Source organism: Entelurus aequoreus, linkage group LG11, assembly GCF_033978785.1.
Source record: "Entelurus aequoreus isolate RoL-2023_Sb linkage group LG11, RoL_Eaeq_v1.1, whole genome shotgun sequence".
Taxonomy (NCBI): domain Eukaryota; kingdom Metazoa; phylum Chordata; class Actinopteri; order Syngnathiformes; family Syngnathidae; genus Entelurus; species Entelurus aequoreus.
This window is the reverse complement of record NC_084741.1, coordinates 9,963,790-9,982,349: the sequence shown is the minus strand read 5'-3', so window position 1 is coordinate 9,982,349 and position 18,560 is coordinate 9,963,790. Positions and strand designations below refer to the sequence as shown.

Genomic DNA, 18,560 nt, shown 5'->3' with positions numbered 1-18,560 from the left:
AAAACAAAAAGGCGCGCACAAGGGGGAGAATATACTTGGATAAGAGACAAAAACTAGCACAAAGGCAGAAACTATGAACATGAAACAAAACTCGCTAACTGTGACATGAAAAAACAAAACTTACGTGGCATGGCATGAAGCATAAACTATGAACAGGCATGAGTATCAGAAGTAACAGAAGTATCATCAGATAACAGCGGTAATGTCGCCAGGCCGACTGCCTGGCAACTACCAGCTTAAATACTAAAGTCTCATCATTAGTGACAACCGGTGCGTGACTCAAAACACCAGCAGCAGGTGAAAATCATATGCCACCATGGCAACCAAAACAAGGGAGTGTGAACAGGAACTAAAAGCGACCGAAACCCAACAGAACATAACCAAAACAAAACATGACAAATTCACATCAGTTCAATTCTATTGAAAGTTTTGTTGGTACAACAAATACTCGTGTTTTCAAATCCTGTAATTAATCGTGATTACAATGTCAGGCAAAATAATCCTGCTGATTATTGTACCGAGTACTATGAAAATATTAGCATCATTTGACCTGCACCTCACTAGGGAGTCACAGGACAGGAACTAAACGCACGCTCGGAGAAAATACCACAGAAGGTAAAAAAAACAATATTTTTGGTGGATGTTGTCTTGTCAGCATTGAAAAGCAGTTTGAAGTCCATCAGCCTGTTGAAGAGATGATCCACAGCAATAAATAAATGTATCGGCAGCATAAAAATGCATATTAGCATCAGAGAAATGTGGTTCCAAATGTACAGGATAAATAAGAGGGGCCCCAAAGCAGATCCCGGAGACACCCCCTCATGAAAATTTGGAACAAAGGCCCTCATATTTCCTACACTTTTCTAAATATTCCTATTTTCTGACGGTCCAAAGCGATTGGAAATAGCGTAGGTCATGAATCAAAAGTGGAGTGTTTTTCATCCGGCACTACAACGATGTCATGAAGCACTTCTGTTGTTTCCTGAAGCTTCTTGGAGCTTTGTTCAAGGTGGAGTGGGTGTTGTTTGTGAAAACACAATCATGTCATCCATGTACACAAAGTAGCTCATCCAGGACTGTCCCCAGTCCAAACGGCATGACTTTGAGCTGGTACAGGCCTAGATGGGTGATCATGGTGGTCTTTGACCTGCTTTCTTCATCCACAAACACCCGGGAGTCGCCGCTCTGCAGGTCCAGGGATCTTACATAGACTCCAGGATCTATGAGGGGCATGGTATGACTTGGCATTCAGGCCCCTGTAGTCCACAAAAAATTGTGGTGTGCCATCTTTCCTGGGTGTCACAACAGCTGGAGAGGCCCACGGATATTGGACAGGGCACTTTGTAAGCTCTCCTTTTACTGGTATCTGGTCCATGGGTGTGATCTTAGGTTTGGTGGCCCCAGTAGTCTCAGTCTAAACAGTTGGCCACTTCTGCAGCAGTGACCGCACCACCTCAAGTTGAGATTCTAGGAGGGGGATTGTGGACTGCTTGACTTGGGATTCCTCTGCTACAGCCATGTGGACATTAACAGAAGAACTAGTGTGACTCCAGCGAATCATCTCTCTCCCTTTGAGGAGAAATCTGAATTATTTCCCTCCCACTGTGACATACTCTCTGAAATGAGGCTTGAGGACCATCTGTGCAATGGCCATGAAGTCCAAGCCCAGGAGTAAGTGTATACACAGACGGCCATGTGAACCTGTAGGATACCGTGGAAGTCATTCAGGTTGAAAAGCAGGGTGGCTTTTCCAACCGCTTTGTTGTATTGTCCATTGGCCATGACCAACTTTGGTATCCTGCTGGACTCCAGAGCCTCACCTTCTTTCTTCACAGCCTTTCACAACAAATGACTCATCAGTGAGTGGGGGCATTCAATGTAAGGACACCATCTCCTCTGGAGGATTGTTCGCCCATAGCAGCAACAAGGTCCGCCCTACTTCCACTCGGATTGGGTCAAACCCACATGATTAACCACAGTTTGACCACATGATTGGGTCAAACCCACTTAATTGACCACAGTTTGACCACGTGATTGGGTCAAACCCACATGATTGACCACAGTTTGACCCACATGATTGAGTCAAACCCCCATGATTGACCGCAGTTTGACCCACATGATTGGGTCAAACCCACATGATTGACCACAGTTTGACCCACATGATTGAGTCAAACCCACATGATTGACCGCAGTTTGACCCACATGATTGAGTCAAACCCACATGATTGACCGCAGTTTGACCCGCATGATTGGGTCAAACCCACATGATTGACCACAGTTTGACCCACATGATTGAGTCAAACCCACATGATTGACGGCAGTTTGACCCACATGATTGAGTCAAACCCACATGATTGACCACAGTTTGACACACATGATTGAGTCAAACCCACATGATTGACGGCAGTTCGACCCGCATTATTGAGTCAAACCCACATGATTGACGGCAGTTCGACCCGCATTATTGAGTCAAACCCACATGATTGACGGCAGTTTGACCTACACGATTGAATCAAACCCACATGATTGACGGCAGTTTGAGACACATGATTGAGTCAAACCCACATGATTGACGGCAGTTTGACCTACACGATTGGGTCAAACCCACATGATTGACGGCAGTTTTACCCATATGTTACCTACTCAGTGGCCTACTGGTTAGAGTGTCCGCCCTGAGATCGGTAGGTTGTGAGTTCAAACTCCGGCCGAGTCATTCCAAAGACTATAAAAATGGGACCCATTATCTCCCTGCTTGGCACTCAGCATGAAGGGTTGAAATTGGAGGTTAAATCACCAAAAATGTTTCCGGGCGCAGCCACCGTTGCTGCTCACTGCTCCCCTCATCTCCCACGGGGTGATTAAGGGTGATGGGTCAAATGCAGAGAATAATTTCGCCACACCTCGTGTGTGTGTGACAATTATTGGTACTTTAACTTTAACTTTAACTTAACACATGATTGGGTCAAACTCACATGATTGACCACAGTTTGACCCACATGATTGGGTCAAACCCACATGATTGACCACAGTTTGACCACATGATTGAGTCAAACCCACACGATTGACCACAGTTTGACCACATGATTGAGTCAAACCCACACGATTGACCACAGTTTGACCCACATGATTGAGTCAAACCCACACGATTGACCACAGTTTGACCCACATGATTGAGTCAAACCCACATGATTGACCACAGTTTGACCCACATGATTGAGTCAAACCCACACGATTGACCACAGTTTGACCCACATGATTGAGTCAAACCCACACGATTGACCACAGTTTGACCCAAATAATTGGGTCAAACCCACATGATTGACCACAGTTTGACCCACATGATTGAGTCAAACCCACATGATTGACCACAGTTTGACCCACATGATTGAGTCAAACCCACACGATTGACCACAGTTCGACCACATGATTGAGTCAAACCCACATGATTGACCACAGTTTGACCCACATGATTGGGTCAAACCCACACGATTGACCACAGTTTGACCCACATGATTGAGTCAAACCCACACGATTGACCACAGTTTGACCCACATGATTGAGTCAAACCCACACGATTGACCACAGTTTGACCCACATGATTGAGTCAAACCCACACGATTGACCACAGTTTGACCCACATGATTGAGTCAAACCCACACGATTGACCACAGTTTGACCACATGATTGAGTCAAACCCACATGATTGACCACAGTTTGACCCACATGATTGGGTCAAACCCACATGATTGACCACAGTTTGACCCACATGATTGAGTCAAACCCACACGATTGACCACAGTTTGACCCACATGATTGAGTCAAACCCACACGATTGACCACAGTTTGACCACATGATTGAGTCAAACCCACACGATTGACCACAGTTTGACCCACATGATTGGGTCAAACCCACACGATTGACCACAGTTTGACCACATGATTGAGTCAAACCCACATGATTGACCACAGTTTGACCCACATGATTGGGTCAAACCCACACGATTGACCACAGTTTGACCCACATGATTGAGTCAAACCCACACGATTGACCACAGTTTGACCACATGATTGAGTCAAACCCACACGATTGACCACAGTTTGACCCACATGATTGGGTCACACCCACACGATTGACCACAGTTTGACCCACATGATTGAGTCAAACCCACACGATTGACCACAGTTTGACCCACATGATTGAGTCAAACCCACACGATTGACCACAGTTTGACCCACATGATTGAGTCAAACCCGCACGATTGACCACAGTTTGACCACATGATTGAGTCAAACCCACACGATTGACCACAGTTTGACCCACATGATTGGGTCAAACCCACATGATTGACCACAGTTTGACCCACATGATTGAGTCAAACCCACACGATTGACCACAGTTTGACCACATGATTGAGTCAAACCCACATGATTGACCACAGTTTGACCCACACGATTGAGTCAAACCCACATGATTGACCACAGTTTGACCCACATGATTGGGTCAAACCCACATGATTGACCACAGTTTGACCCACATGATTGAGTCAAACCCACATGATTGACCACAGTTTGACCCACATGATTGGGTCAAACCCACATGATTGACCACAGTTTGACCCACATGATTGAGTCAAACCCACACGATTGACCACAGTTTGACCCAGATGATTGAGTCAAACCCACACGATTGACCACAGTTTGACCACATGATTGAGTCAAACCCACATGATTGACCACAGTTTGACCCACATGATTGGGTCAAACCCACATGATTGACCACAGTTTGACCCACATGATTGAGTCAAACCCACACGATTGACCACAGTTTGACCCACATGATTGAGTCAAACCCACACGATTGACCACAGTTTGACCACATGATTGAGTCAAACCCACATGATTGACCACAGTTTGACCCACATGATTGGGTCAAACCCACATGATTGACCACAGTTTGACCCACATGATTGAGTCAAACCCACATGATTGACCACAGTTTGACCACATGATTGAATCAAACCCACATGATTGACCACAGTTTGACCCACATGATTGGGTCAAACCCACATGATTGACCACAGTTTGACCCACATCATTGAGTCAAACCCACACGATTGACCACAGTTTGACCCACATCATTGAGTCAAACCCACACGATTGACCACAGTTTGACCACATGATTGAGTCAAACCCACACGATTGACCACAGTTTGACCCACATGATTGGGTCACACCCACACGATTGACCACAGTTTGACCCACATGATTGAGTCAAACCCACACGATTGACCACAGTTTGACCCACATGATTGAGTCAAACCCACACGATTGACCACAGTTTGACCACATGATTGAGTCAAACCCACATGATTGACCACAGTTTGACCCACATGATTGGGTCAAACCCACATGATTGACCACAGTTTGACCCACATGATTGAGTCAAACCCACATGATTGACCACAGTTTGACCCACATGATTGGGTCAAACACACATGATTGACCACAGTTTGACCCACATGATTGGTCAAACACACATGATTGACCACAGTTTGACCACATGATTGAGTCAAACCCACATGATTGACCACAGTTTGACCCACATGATTGGGTCAAACCCACATGATTGACCACAGTTTGACCCACATGATTGGGTCAAACCCACATGATTGACCACAGTTTGACCCACATGATTGAGTCAAACCCACATGATTGACCACAGTTTGACCAGATGGTTTACTGAGTCTCTGCTTTGAACCTGATCATTTCCTTCTGTGTTCCTGTCTTAAAGGAGTACACACAACAACTCATGTACAGGTGATCCCTGACTTGTGAATGTCATAAGTGATTCTCCAAAACCATTCCAAAATGTAGACCTAAGTCATTATTAAAGTTTCCTATCCAGCACTTACCCACACCCCCCAAGTAAGGGCTGATGGCCGACCAAGCTCCAATGCTCCCCAAACGCATCTTCTGACCAATGGCCAGTTCCATGTAGAACAAGGGCAGACCCTCAAGAAACAGCATCAGCAGATATGGAATCAAGAACCCGCCTAAAAGACAGAAGCACAATTAGAAAGAGCAGGAAGAAACACAATCTGATGATGTCACTCATGATGTTTTATCACTACATTTAGTTCATCATTCAAATCATTCTCATACATCATTACATCCCTTCAATAAAAACACATATGAATCACATATTTAGTCATATGCGTGCAAGGCTTATGTAGTTTATATGAATCACATATTTATGTAGTTTATGTGAATCACATATTTATGTAGTTTATATGAATCACATATTTATGTAGTTTATATGAATCACATATTTATGTAGTTTATGTGAATCACATATTTATGTAGTTTATATGAATCACATATTTATGTAGTTTATGTGAATCACATATTTATGTAGTTTATATGAATCACATATTTATGTAGTTTATATGAATCACATATTTATGTAGTTTATATGAATCACATATTTATGTAGTTTATGTGAATCACATATTTATGTAGTTTATATGAATCACATATTTATGTAGTTTATATGAATCACATATTTATGTAGTTTATGTGAATCACATATTTATGTAGTTTATATGAATCACATTTTTATGTAGTTTATGTGAATCACATATTTATGTAGTTTATGTGAATCACATATTTATGTAGTTTATGTGAATCCCAGTTTTCTTCCAACTGTTTCGTTCGCTCTAATCTCCAGAGCTTTACTCCCTCGCCATTACTCAAAATTGAACTTTTTCATGTTCAATCTCTCACTGACAAAACAGCACTCATTCATGCTCACATCCTCGACAAGGGACTTGACTTAATGTGTCTCACTGAAACCTGGCACAAATCAGAGGACTTTATCAACCTAAACCGTGCATGCCCTCTTGGCTATAAATACCTGGAGAAGGCCCGCAGCACGGGGCATGGTGGTGGCATAGGTATTCTCCACAAGGACCACCTGGAACTGTCCCCTGTCCCCCTACCACCGTTGTCCACTTTCGAATGCTTTGCATTCAACTGTAAACCCCCCTTTTCCATGACCCTGCTCCTCATTTATCGACCACCCAAACAAAACGCAACTTTCATCTCCGAAGTTTCTGACCTCCTCACCACCCTCTGCTCAACATCCACAAATGTCATAATTCTGGGAGACATAAACATTCATGTGGACAACTCATCCTGCCAATTTGCATCTGATTTTCTACAACTCCTGGACTCTCTGGACCCCACTCAACATGTGGATACCCCCACACACAGCAGGGGACACACTCTTGACCTGGTCATCAAAGACTCCATTCCCATCAATAATCTGGTCGCCTACTCACTGGGCGTGTCTGACCACAAGGTCATTTCCATGGAGCTACCGTTCCCTACCTCTCATACCAAGCCCAAAGGCCAAATCAATTTCCGTAATTTTAAAAACATAAACCCAGCCACTTTCACCTTCGACCTGGAACTCCTCTCTGCTGCAATCCCCCCATCCTTGAGCGATGCAGTTGACTACTACAACACCGATTTGAAAACCTCCTCGACCTCCACGCCCCTGTTAAAACCCGTACAGTCACCTTCTCACACTCAGCCCAAAACCAACATCTCTACACTAAGCCCCCTGATCACCAACATCATCAACCTCTCCTTTCAGACCGGCCACATTCCATCAGCTCTTAAGACCGCCATCCTCACCCCTCTTCTTAAAAAACCCTCCCTAGACCCAGACACTCTCTCTAACTACAGGCCCATCTCAAACCTAGCATTCCTCTCTAAAATACTGGAGAAAGTAGTCTCCTCACAGCTTCAAACTCATCTCAAACTCAACAACATCAGCGAAAAATGTCAATCTGGTTTCCGTTCTGCCCATAGTACAGAAACCGCCCTGGTCAGGGTCACTAACGACCTCCTGATGGCGGCGGACGCCGGCTCCCCCTCTCTGTTAATCCTATTGGACCTTACAGCCGCATTTGACACTGTTGACCACAACATCCTAATCAGTTGCCTTCAATCCACCATCGGTCTCAACAATACAGCACTACAGTGGTTCAAGTCCTACATCTCCGGTCGGTCAGAATATGTCTCCCTGGGAGGTTCCCATTCGCGCACCCTGCCTGTCACCTGCGGTGTACCCCAGGGATCTGTCCTTGGCCCCACCCTGTTCACCTTGTATCTGCTACCCCTTGGCCGTATCATCAGCAGGCATGGAATTTCCTTCCATTGCTATGCTGATGATACGTAGCTCTACCTGCAAACAATGCAAACCTCACCCTCATCTCCAATGCCCCTCTCCATTCTCACCACCTGCCTGGAGGAGATGAAGGCCTGGATGAGCATCAACTTCCTGCAGCTCAATAGCTCAAAAACAGTGGTCATGAAAATAGGCACCCCACATCAGATCAACGCATGCCCCATAACCAGCATCACCTTCTCTGGACAGGACCTGCCACTCTCCCCAGTTGTCACCAACCTGGGAGTGAAAATGGACCCCCACCTGAACTTTGAAGCATCAACCATCTGTGCAAAACCTCTTTCTTTCATATCCGCAACATCTCAAGACTCCGCCCCTCACTCTCCCCAGCCGACACTGAAAGACTCGTCCATGCCTTCATCTCCTCCAGGCTTGATTACTGCAACGCACTCCTCGTCAGGGTCCCCAAAAAGGGCATCAAAAAGCTCCAGTACATCCAAAACAGCGCAGCGAGGATCCTGACGAGAGTGCGCAAGCATGATCATATCACACCTATCCTCAAATCACTCCACAGGCTTCCTATTGCATCCCGGACCCAATTTAAGATCAACCTGCTCACTCACCAATGCATCTACGGCAACGCCCCCTCCTACCTCAAGGACCTAGTTTCCCCTCAACCTCCTACCTCAAGGACCTAGTTTCCCCTCAACCTCCTACCCGCAGCCTCCGCTCCGCAAACACTAACCTCCTCAAACCCATCAGGACAAAGCTACAATCTATGGGCCGCCGGGCTTTCTGCTCGACCGCTCCCGAACTTTGGAATGCTCTCCCCGACCATCTTAGAGCACCACAGTCGGTCGACCATTTTAAGAAGGGACTAAAAACCCACCTTTTCAGCACAGCTTTTATCTCATTTCTCTGCCTTCTTGTTTTTAAATGCACTGCTTGCTTATCTGTTTTTTATCCAGTGCTTTCATGCTTTTATTTCTATTTTTATCCATGTTTCTGTTGTGTTTCATGATTTCATTTATATCTTATTTTTTTAATTATATATTCTTACTTTCTATCTTTTCATTTATTTGTATTTATTTTTTTTATTTTTATACTTTGTAGCACTTTGAGATTTTAACAAATGTAAAGTGCGTTACAAATGCAATTCATTATTATTATTATTATTATTAATCTCCTTTCAAGAATGAATCAAAAATGGAAAAATATGAGGCAATAAAATATATTTTTGGTTTGAATATGGTTTGTGTAGGAGGACAATTAATCTCCCTCATCTTCATGTTTATTTGATACATGCTACACTCATGACACTATTTGACCAGCGCAAGTTTGTCCTATTAATTTTGGCGGTCCTTGAACTCACCGTAGTTTGTTTACATGTACAACTTTCTCTGACGCTGCCACAGAAAGACGTGTTTTATGCCACTCCTTCGTTGTCTCATTTTGTCCACCAAACCTTTTATGCTGTGCCTGAATGCACAAAGGTGAGCTTTGTTGATGTAATTGACTTGTTGGAGTGCTAATCAGGCATATTAGGTCAGTGCATGACTGCAAGCTAATCCATGCTAACATGCTATTTAGGCTAGCATCATTATGCCTCGTTTGTAGCTATATTTGAGCTCATTTAATTTATTTGACTTATGTCGTCTGTCTATGCAATTTATATTTGCATGTCTCATGACACATTATCTGCATGTAATAGTGGCTGCATTTCTGATCTCTTGCTCTCTGTGTTTCTTCCTCGTCTTATTTGATTGTCTCGTGTCCTCCTTTGTCGCTCCAACTGTAAACCTCCGTTCCCGCATTGACGTGCTGTCTCGTCATTCCTTGTCACCCCTTGATTCCCGGACTGCCTCTTGGATCTCGACCTCCCGCTTGGACACGGACCTCTGACGCCTCATTATTCGCCCTGACTCCCTGCCTGTTCATGGACATACAAGCCCGCCTTCTCCCCCTAATCTTCCGCCTCTCGCCCAACACTCCCGGTAACATACTCATTAATTCCTACACATAGTCTCACACCATACACACCTTTGGATTTTGTCACACTCCATTTCCATATCAAGATAGGTGATGGAATTCCTGCTGGGCATTGCTGCCTGACGCACCTCCTCCAGTGTCTTTTGACAGGTGTGCTGTGACACCTCACCGAACACCTCTGTGGGCATAAACGGGTCATCAGCTGGGGACCACCATTCATCAACGTTTCGCTCCTTTAACCCCAGAACGTCTCATGGTGGCGGAGCGATGGCAGGGATGTCTCCCTGCCACCCCCTGCTGATGTCCTAGGTGTTTTCCCCCCAACTCTTATGCTTCCTCCTTAGCCACAGCCAGAAGCTGCCTTTGTCCGCCTCCTCGGCCAGCACTTTCATGGCTTTCCGATGCCCCGCTCCTGTGCATCCAATGTCTCGGAGTAGGCGGGCAGTTGAGGAACCCACAAAGCCCCTACACCCCACTTCCACAGGGCAGATGACAGCTTTCCAGCCAGCCTCCCTGCACTCTGCTGCCAGGTCAGAGTACTTGGCTCCCCCCACCCCCACCCTCCCATGGGACAGTGAGCTCGACCAGAAGAACCGTCCTGCAAGCCTCTGACCAGAAGACCAGGTCTGGCCGTAGCGATGTTTCGACGATCTCCCTGGGGAACTGGAGCTGCTTCCCCAGGTCGACCCTCATGCTCCACTCATTTCTTGGTGAGAGGAGTCTCGCTGTAGCTCTCTGGCGGGGGTGTTTGGCACCCTCCCCAGCCCTCGCAAATTGGATGGGATGTCTGGCTGGGGCGGAAGGTCTGCTATCGCCTCCTTTCTGCAGGTCTCTGACACCTCTGCCAGCTTTTTCAGGACTTGGTCGTGTCGCCATCTGTAGCGGCCTTGCGACAACGCTGTCGTGCAGCCCGACAGGATGTGCTGGAGGCTTGCGTTGATGGTGTTGCAGAGGGGACAGGTCTCCTTGGCACCAAACCATTGGTGGAGGTTTCGGGGACAAGGCAAGGTGTCGTACGCTGCTCTGATCAGGAAGCTGAGCCTGGCTTGGGGGAGCTTCCACAGGTCAGACCATGACATAGTCCTGTCTCTGAGACCTTCCCACAATGTCCAACGACCTTGCTGGCCCTGGGACACTGCTTTGATGTTTAGGCGTTCCTGCTCATTTCTTGCCACTTCTGCCACCACCATGGCTCTCCGGTCTTCTTTGGAAGCCTTTGAGCAGAACAAGGGAGCCTCGCCCCTCCCAAGGCCTGCTCGACCTTCCTGAACTCTGCCGAGCACTTCACGGTGCTTCAGCCTGCAGATCGCCGTGTCGACCTCTTTTTGTAAAGTGCGTTCTTATCTGGGTGATCACCAGCTGGTCAGTGGATTCCCTCAGCTCCAGCACCAGCCGAGCCTTCTCTTGCTTGTATCCCAGGCTGATGGATCACAGTGGTAGTTGAAGAGCGTTCCTACCAAAGAGGCCTACGTCTGAGAGGCACCTTGGTAGTCCCAGCCACTTTCTGATGAACGAGTTTGCCACCCCGTCCATCTTGCTTACCACTGAGGAGGGGTTTTCGCTCATCTTCAATGGCCACATCACCCTTTGGTACAGTATGAACTGGTAGCACCATACTTTGTACTTCCCAGGGAGTTGGTTTTGATTGATCTTGGCCAGGCCATCTGCGAGCTGCTTCCTCACCGTCTCCCCCACTACCTGTCAGAGAGCTCTGCTGTGTAGGTGCGACCCAGGCTACGAACAGGTTGATCTGCCAGCAATGGGATGTTCTCACCGCCTGTGACAAAGATGGTGTTGTCACTTCTGACTCCTTTCCTGATAGACAGACTTCGTGATTTGGGGGGTTTGATCTTCATCCTCGCCCAGCCCATAAGCTCGTCGATCCTCTTCAGCAGTCTTGTTGTACATGCTGCTGTCTGAAGTATGGTGGTGATATCATCCATGTAGCCTCTCACTGCTGGTAGCCTCTGTCCTGAAGGCAGTTTCACTCCTCCGACCATCTTCCTAGCCCCTATGAGAAAGATCTCGAAGGCTGCAAAAAACAGGATGGGCGAGATTGAACATCCCATGGTGATGCCTACTTCCAGCTGTTGCCAGCCTGTTGTGAAGTCCTGATGAGTGCAGCACATCTGGAGGTCTCCAAAGTACTTGGCTACCAGGGCTCTGATGCAGACTGGTACATGGAAGAAGTCCAGGGCGAACTCGATGAGTTGGTGGGGCACAGACCCGTATGTGTTGGCAAGGTCCAGCCACACGACATGCAGGTCACCTCTCTCTCTCTTCGCCCTTTGGATCTGCTCCCATATTACTGCAGAGTGTTCCACACAGTCTGGGAAGCCCGGCACGCCTGCCTTCTGGCAGCTGGTTTCGATGTACCCGTTGCTTGTGAGGTAGCTGGTCAACCTCTTGGCCAGGATGGAGAAGAACATCTTCCCTTCGACATTTAGGAGGGCGATGCTCCTGAACTGGCTGATTGTACTGGAGTTCTGCTCCTTTGGGATGAAAACTGTGACCGCTCTTTGCCACTCTGAAGGGATGACTTGTTTTTTCCAGGCCACTCTCAGCAGGTTCCAGAGATGTCTCAGGACCCCTGGACAGTACTTATACAGCTTGTATGGTATCCCATTGGGGCCTGGGGCTGAGGCAGCTCTTGCTTTCCGGACGACCTCTGCCACCTCGCTGAGTTTGGGGAGGGCAGCATTAAAGAGGAAGGCTGGGGGAGCTGGGCGAGGAACAGCGGAGTTGACTTTGCTGGGTCACTGTACTGTTCCTTGATGTGATTCTCCAGCTCAGATTTGGTAAAATCCAGCTTTCCGCTTCTCTTTATATTATTGTTTATTATTATTATATATATATTGCCATTATATATATAATAAAAAATAGAGCTTCTACGTCCCCTCGTGGTCTGTGCCGTCTACACTCCCCCTCGGTAAACATAACACTTTTAAAGTCATTTTGATAGTAGGCTTATATAACTAATATAGACATTTACATCATGTATTGTCTTCATTATAAAACTTTTACAAGAATGTTAATGTTTTGCGGCTCCAGACACGATTGTTTTGGTATTTTTGGTCCAATATGGCTCTTTCAACATTTTGGGTTGCTGACCCCTGAGTTGGTCTCCTGGCGGCTTTGGAAGGTCGGGGCTTAAAAGACACTCACAGCTACTGAATGTCATCCCTATTCTTACGTGTGTGTGTGTGTGTGTGTGTGTGTGTGTGTGTGTGTGTGTGTGTGTGTGTGTGTGTGTGTGTGTGTGTGTGTGTGTGTGTGTGTGTGTGTGTGTGTGTGTGTGTGTGTGTGTGTGTGTGTGTGTGTGTGTGTGTGTGTGTGTGTGTGTGTGTGTGTGTGTGTGTGTTGTTTACGACACATTATTGAGGTTTAGAGCTGACTTCAACTTTGATAAGAATAGTTTGGACATTTACGAGCAACCTGACTGATACGGTTGCCAAATGTCTGATACTGAATCACTGAAATCTCAACTAGTGACGCTCATTTCCGCCATCTTTTATGACCTGACTTATGGATCTACTAAAACATTTTAATCATTAGGAACTTAAACTATATTCACTGTATGGACAGTTCAAATTACACTATTACATAAATAATAAACAAATAGATATCCATGTTAGTATTACATGAATAATAAACATATAAATATATGTGATATTATTACACAAATAATAAACAAATAAATATCCATGTTAGTATTATATGAATAATAAACATATAAATATATATGTTACTATTACATATATAATAAACAAATAAATATCCATGTTAGTATTACATAAATAATAGACACATAAATATCCATGGTACTATTACATAAATATTAAACAAATACATATCCATGATAGTATTACATAAATAATAAACAATTGCATATCCATGATAACATTACATAAATAATAAACAAATAATTATCCATGATACTATTACATAAATAATAAATTTTTAAAAATTGACAATGTAATATGTATGTTGTTGAATTGTTTTCCTTGTATTTAATATATAGTTGTAATCATACATGAGGTAATATTTTTGATATTGTTATATTTATGTTACATTATTGTATTTGTATTTATTGTTATAATCATACATGTTGATACTGTTATATTTATGTTACATTGTTGTATTTGTATATATTGTTATAATCATACATGGTTATATTGTTGATTTTGTTATATTTATGTTACATTGTTGTATGTTTATATATTGTTAAAATCATTTGATCAAATTCTTGTAATTTCCTGCACAATAAATGTGTAATCAAACATGTTTCAAATCAAAAATAGAAACATTCAAGTATCGACTTGGATCATTTCATCATCTCTTCATCAAAATATCATGTGTTGCCTGAATATGGCTTTTCTTGCCATTCCTATTCTGATCACCAAGCACATCTTTCACTGATGGATGAAGTCAGATCCACACCTGACCCTTCCACTGACCATCACCCACCCATGGGTCCCCAGGAAGTTGTATCTTACCTCCACCGTGCATCTGGCACAGGTAGAGGAAGTTGTATCTTACCTCCACCGTGCATCTGGCACAGGTAGGGGAAGTTGTATCTTACCTCCACAGTGCATCTCGCACAGGTAGGGGAAGTTGTATCTTACCTCCACCGTGCATCTGGCACAGGTAGAGGAAGTTGTATCTTACCTCCACCGTGCATCTGGCACAGGTAGGGGAAGTTGTATCTTACCTCCACCGTGCATCTGGCACAGGTAGAGGAAGTTGTATCTTACCTCCACCGTGCATCTGGCACAGGTAGGGGAAGTTGTATCTTACCTCCACCGTGCATCTGGCACAGGTAGGGGAAGTTGTATCTTACCTCCACCGTGCATCTGGCACAGGTAGGGGAAGTTGTATCTTACCTCCACCGTGCATCTGGCACAGGTAGGGGAAGTTGTATCTTACCTCCACCGTGCATGTGGCACAGGTAGGGGAAGTTGTATCTTACCTCCACCGTGCATCTGGCACAGGTAGGGGAAGCGCCAGACGTTCCCGAGTCCCACGGCGTAGGAGACGCAGGCCAGCACGAACTGCAGAGGACTGTCCCAGTTGGGGCGAGCATCTTCGGCCATCTTTGCTGGCCGGACACAAGGATCTTTCACACAGCAGCAGATGTCACTCAGTCTGTCACACAGCATGCAGATGTCACTCAGTCTGTCACACAGCATGCAGATGTCACTCAGTCTGTCACACAGCATGCAGATGAAGGTGTCTCCTGACTGCCGGCAGGATTTTACTGCAAGATTGGAACTTGGACATTGGCAGTGGTGGGCGGGGCTTCTATTGTGTAATATGTTGTGTTTGTCCTCATCATGATATCACACACACACACACACACACACACACACACACACACACACACACACACACACACACGCACACACACGCACACACACGCTTGTGTCATGACTCAGGGATTACAACTTTCTTCAAGAAGCTCTTCCACACACTCAGAGATCAAACAAATGTTGTTTCCAATCCCAACTTGATGACAAAAACTTAAGGGACCGTGGACAAATAATCACAAAAAGTTAAGGGTCCATGGACAAATAATAACAAAAAGTTAAGGGACCATGGACAAATAATCACAAAAAGTTAAGGGACCATGGACAAATAATCACAAAAAGTTAAGGGTCCATGGACAAATAATAACAAAAAGTTAAGGGACCATGGACAAATAATAACAAAAAGTTAAGGGACCATGGACAAATAATCACAAAAAGTTAAGGGACCATGGACAAATAATAACAAAAAGTTAAGGGACCATGGACAAATAATAACAAAAAGTTAAGGGACCATGGACAAATAATAACAAAAAGTTAAGGGACCATGGACAAATAATAACAAACAGTTAAGGGACCATGGACAAATAATAACAAAAAGTTAAGGGACCATGGACAAATAATAACAAAAAGTTAAGGGACCATGGACAAATAATAACAAAAAGTTAAGGGACCATGGACAAATAATAACAAAAAGTTAAGGGACCATGGACAAATAATAACAAACAGTTAAGGGACCATGGACAAATAATAACAAAAAGTTAAGGGACCATGGACAAATAATAACAAAAAGTTAAGGGACCATGGACAAATAATAACAAAAAGTTAAGGGACCGTGGACAAATAATCACAAAAACTTAAGGGACCGTGGACAAATAATCACAAACAGTTAAGGGACCATGGACAAATAATAACAAAAAGTTAAGGGACCATGGACAAATAATAACAAAAAGTTAAGGGACCATGGACAAATAATAACAAAAAGTTAAGGGACCATGGACAAATAATAACAAAAAGTTAAGGGACCATGGACAAATAATAACAAACAGTTAAGGGACCATGGACAAATAATAACAAAAAGTTAAGGGACCATGGACAAATAATAACAAAAAGTTAAGGGACCATGGACAAATAATAACAAACAGTTAAGGGACCATGGACAAATAATAACAAAAAGTTAAGGGACCATGGACAAATAATAACAAAAAGTTAAGGGACCATGGACAAATAATAACAAAAAGTTAAGGGACCATGGACAAATAATAACAAAAAGTTAAGGGACCATGGACAAATAATAACAAAAAGTTAAGGGACCATGGACAAATAATAACAAACAGTTAAGGGACCATGGACAAATAATAACAAAAAGTTAAGGGACCATGGACAAATAATAACAAAAAGTTAAGGGACCATGGACAAATAATAACAAAAAGTTAAGGGACCATGGACAAATAATAACAAAAAGTTAAGGGACCATGGACAAATAATCACAAAAAGTTAAGGGACCATGGACAAATAATAACAAAAAGTTAAGGGACCATGGACAAATAATCACAAAAAGTTAAGGGACCATGGACAAATAATAACAAAAAGTTAAGGGACCATGGACAAATAATCACAAAAAGTTAAGGGACCATGGACAAATAATCACAAAAAGTTAAGGGACCATGGACAAATAATAACGAACAGTTAAGGGACCATGGACAAATAATAACAAAAAGTTAAGGGACCATGGACAAATAATAACAAAAAGTTAAGGGACCATGGACAAATAATAACAAAAAGTTAAGGGACCATGGACAAATAATAACAAAAAGTTAAGGGACCGTGGACAAATAATCACAAAAACTTAAGGGACCACGGACATATAATAACACAAATTTAAGGGACCAAGGACAAATAATCACAAAAAGTTAAGGGACCATGGACAAATAATAACAAAAAGTTAAGGGACCATGGACAAATAATCACAAAAAGTTAAGGGACCGTGGACCAAGTGCATTGGAACAAAGCAAAAAGCAACCTCATGTTGTGATCCATCAGAGTTTATTTACGTTTTGATTTAAGTTGTGTTTCAGCACCCCTGTTTTGTGTCTCCTTGGTTGCCATGGTTTTTCATCGTGTTCACCTGCCTCTGATTAGTGTTCACCTGTTCCCGGGGACTAATCAGAGAGCTTCTTAGTCCTGCCTTTTCTCCCAGTGCTTAGTTAGTTTGATTTATAAGATGAATAACTGTCTTACCTGCACTTTTCCTTGTCAGCTCCCAGTGCTTAGTTTCTTTTATTTATAAGATGAATAACTGTCCTACCTGCACTTTTGCCTCCGGAGTTCCTGCTGCAGTCTTGGAAGAACAATCCGCGCATCACCACGTTCCACCTCATCCTTGTAATAAGTTGGGACCTAGTCACAGACTTAAGTCTGTTGGTCAACAGGAAAACTCCAAGTTTGGTCCAAAAAGAGAAGTCAATTCAACAAGTTTTCAGGTGCTATAGTGGGTGTCAATGAACTGACTTGTGGAGATATTTCATTTTCAATAGCTATTTTAAAAACACTGAATATACTGCAAGTCTCCTTTGGAAAAAATGTTTTTTAGCTTATGAGCAGCAGTTTTGCCAGATGGGAAATTACACGATATCATAGCAGAAGTTTCAATAATGTTCAGTTTATGACGCACCTTCACCTTGCATTGTTGCTGACCCACAGCGCCCCCACCTGGCTGTCAAGGCACGTGACACCATGGGACAGTCAAATGGATGGACGGATCTACTGTATGTAGAAGATGGTCATCATCGAATCGATGGACACCCACAAGCAAGCAAGTGTGTGTGTGTGTGTGTGTGTGTGTGTGTGTGTGTGTGTGTGTGTGTGTGTGTGTGTGTGTGTGTGTGTGTGTGTGTGTGTGTGTGTGTGTGTATATATATATATATATATATATATATATATATATATATATATATATATATATATATATATATATATATATATATATATTTCTGGGGGTACGCTCGGGGCCTGCTTGTCCGGTGGGGGTCGGCGCCTCATTCTACTGCATCCGGGTTGCGTGTCTGTAGCTC

The 18,560-nt window shown here is 44.0% G+C and overlaps 1 protein-coding gene across 5 annotated transcripts in view; it reads right to left on the bottom strand.

Moving 5' to 3' along the window:
- LOC133659748 (sodium- and chloride-dependent transporter XTRP3-like) overlaps window positions 1-15,418 on the bottom strand; it is a 38,948-nt gene extending 23,530 nt beyond the window's left edge. For 2 of the 5 annotated variants that reach the window (XR_009827712.1, XM_062062427.1), the window contains exons 1-2: window positions 15,153-15,418; window positions 5,913-6,053 (exon numbers count right to left, since the gene is read on the bottom strand). Coding sequence is in view for 4 of the 5 variants with exons in the window: in XM_062062427.1 (XP_061918411.1) it covers window positions 5,913-6,053; window positions 15,153-15,402 (391 nt within the window). In the remaining variant the exon portion in view is untranslated. Of the gene's footprint in view, window positions 1-5,912; window positions 6,054-6,913; window positions 7,537-9,083; window positions 9,146-10,234; window positions 10,257-15,152 lie in introns of those variants that run through there. The other 3 variants (XM_062062429.1, XM_062062430.1, XM_062062428.1) reach the window with 3 other exon arrangements.
- Window positions 15,419-18,560: the final 3,142 nt, after the last annotated feature.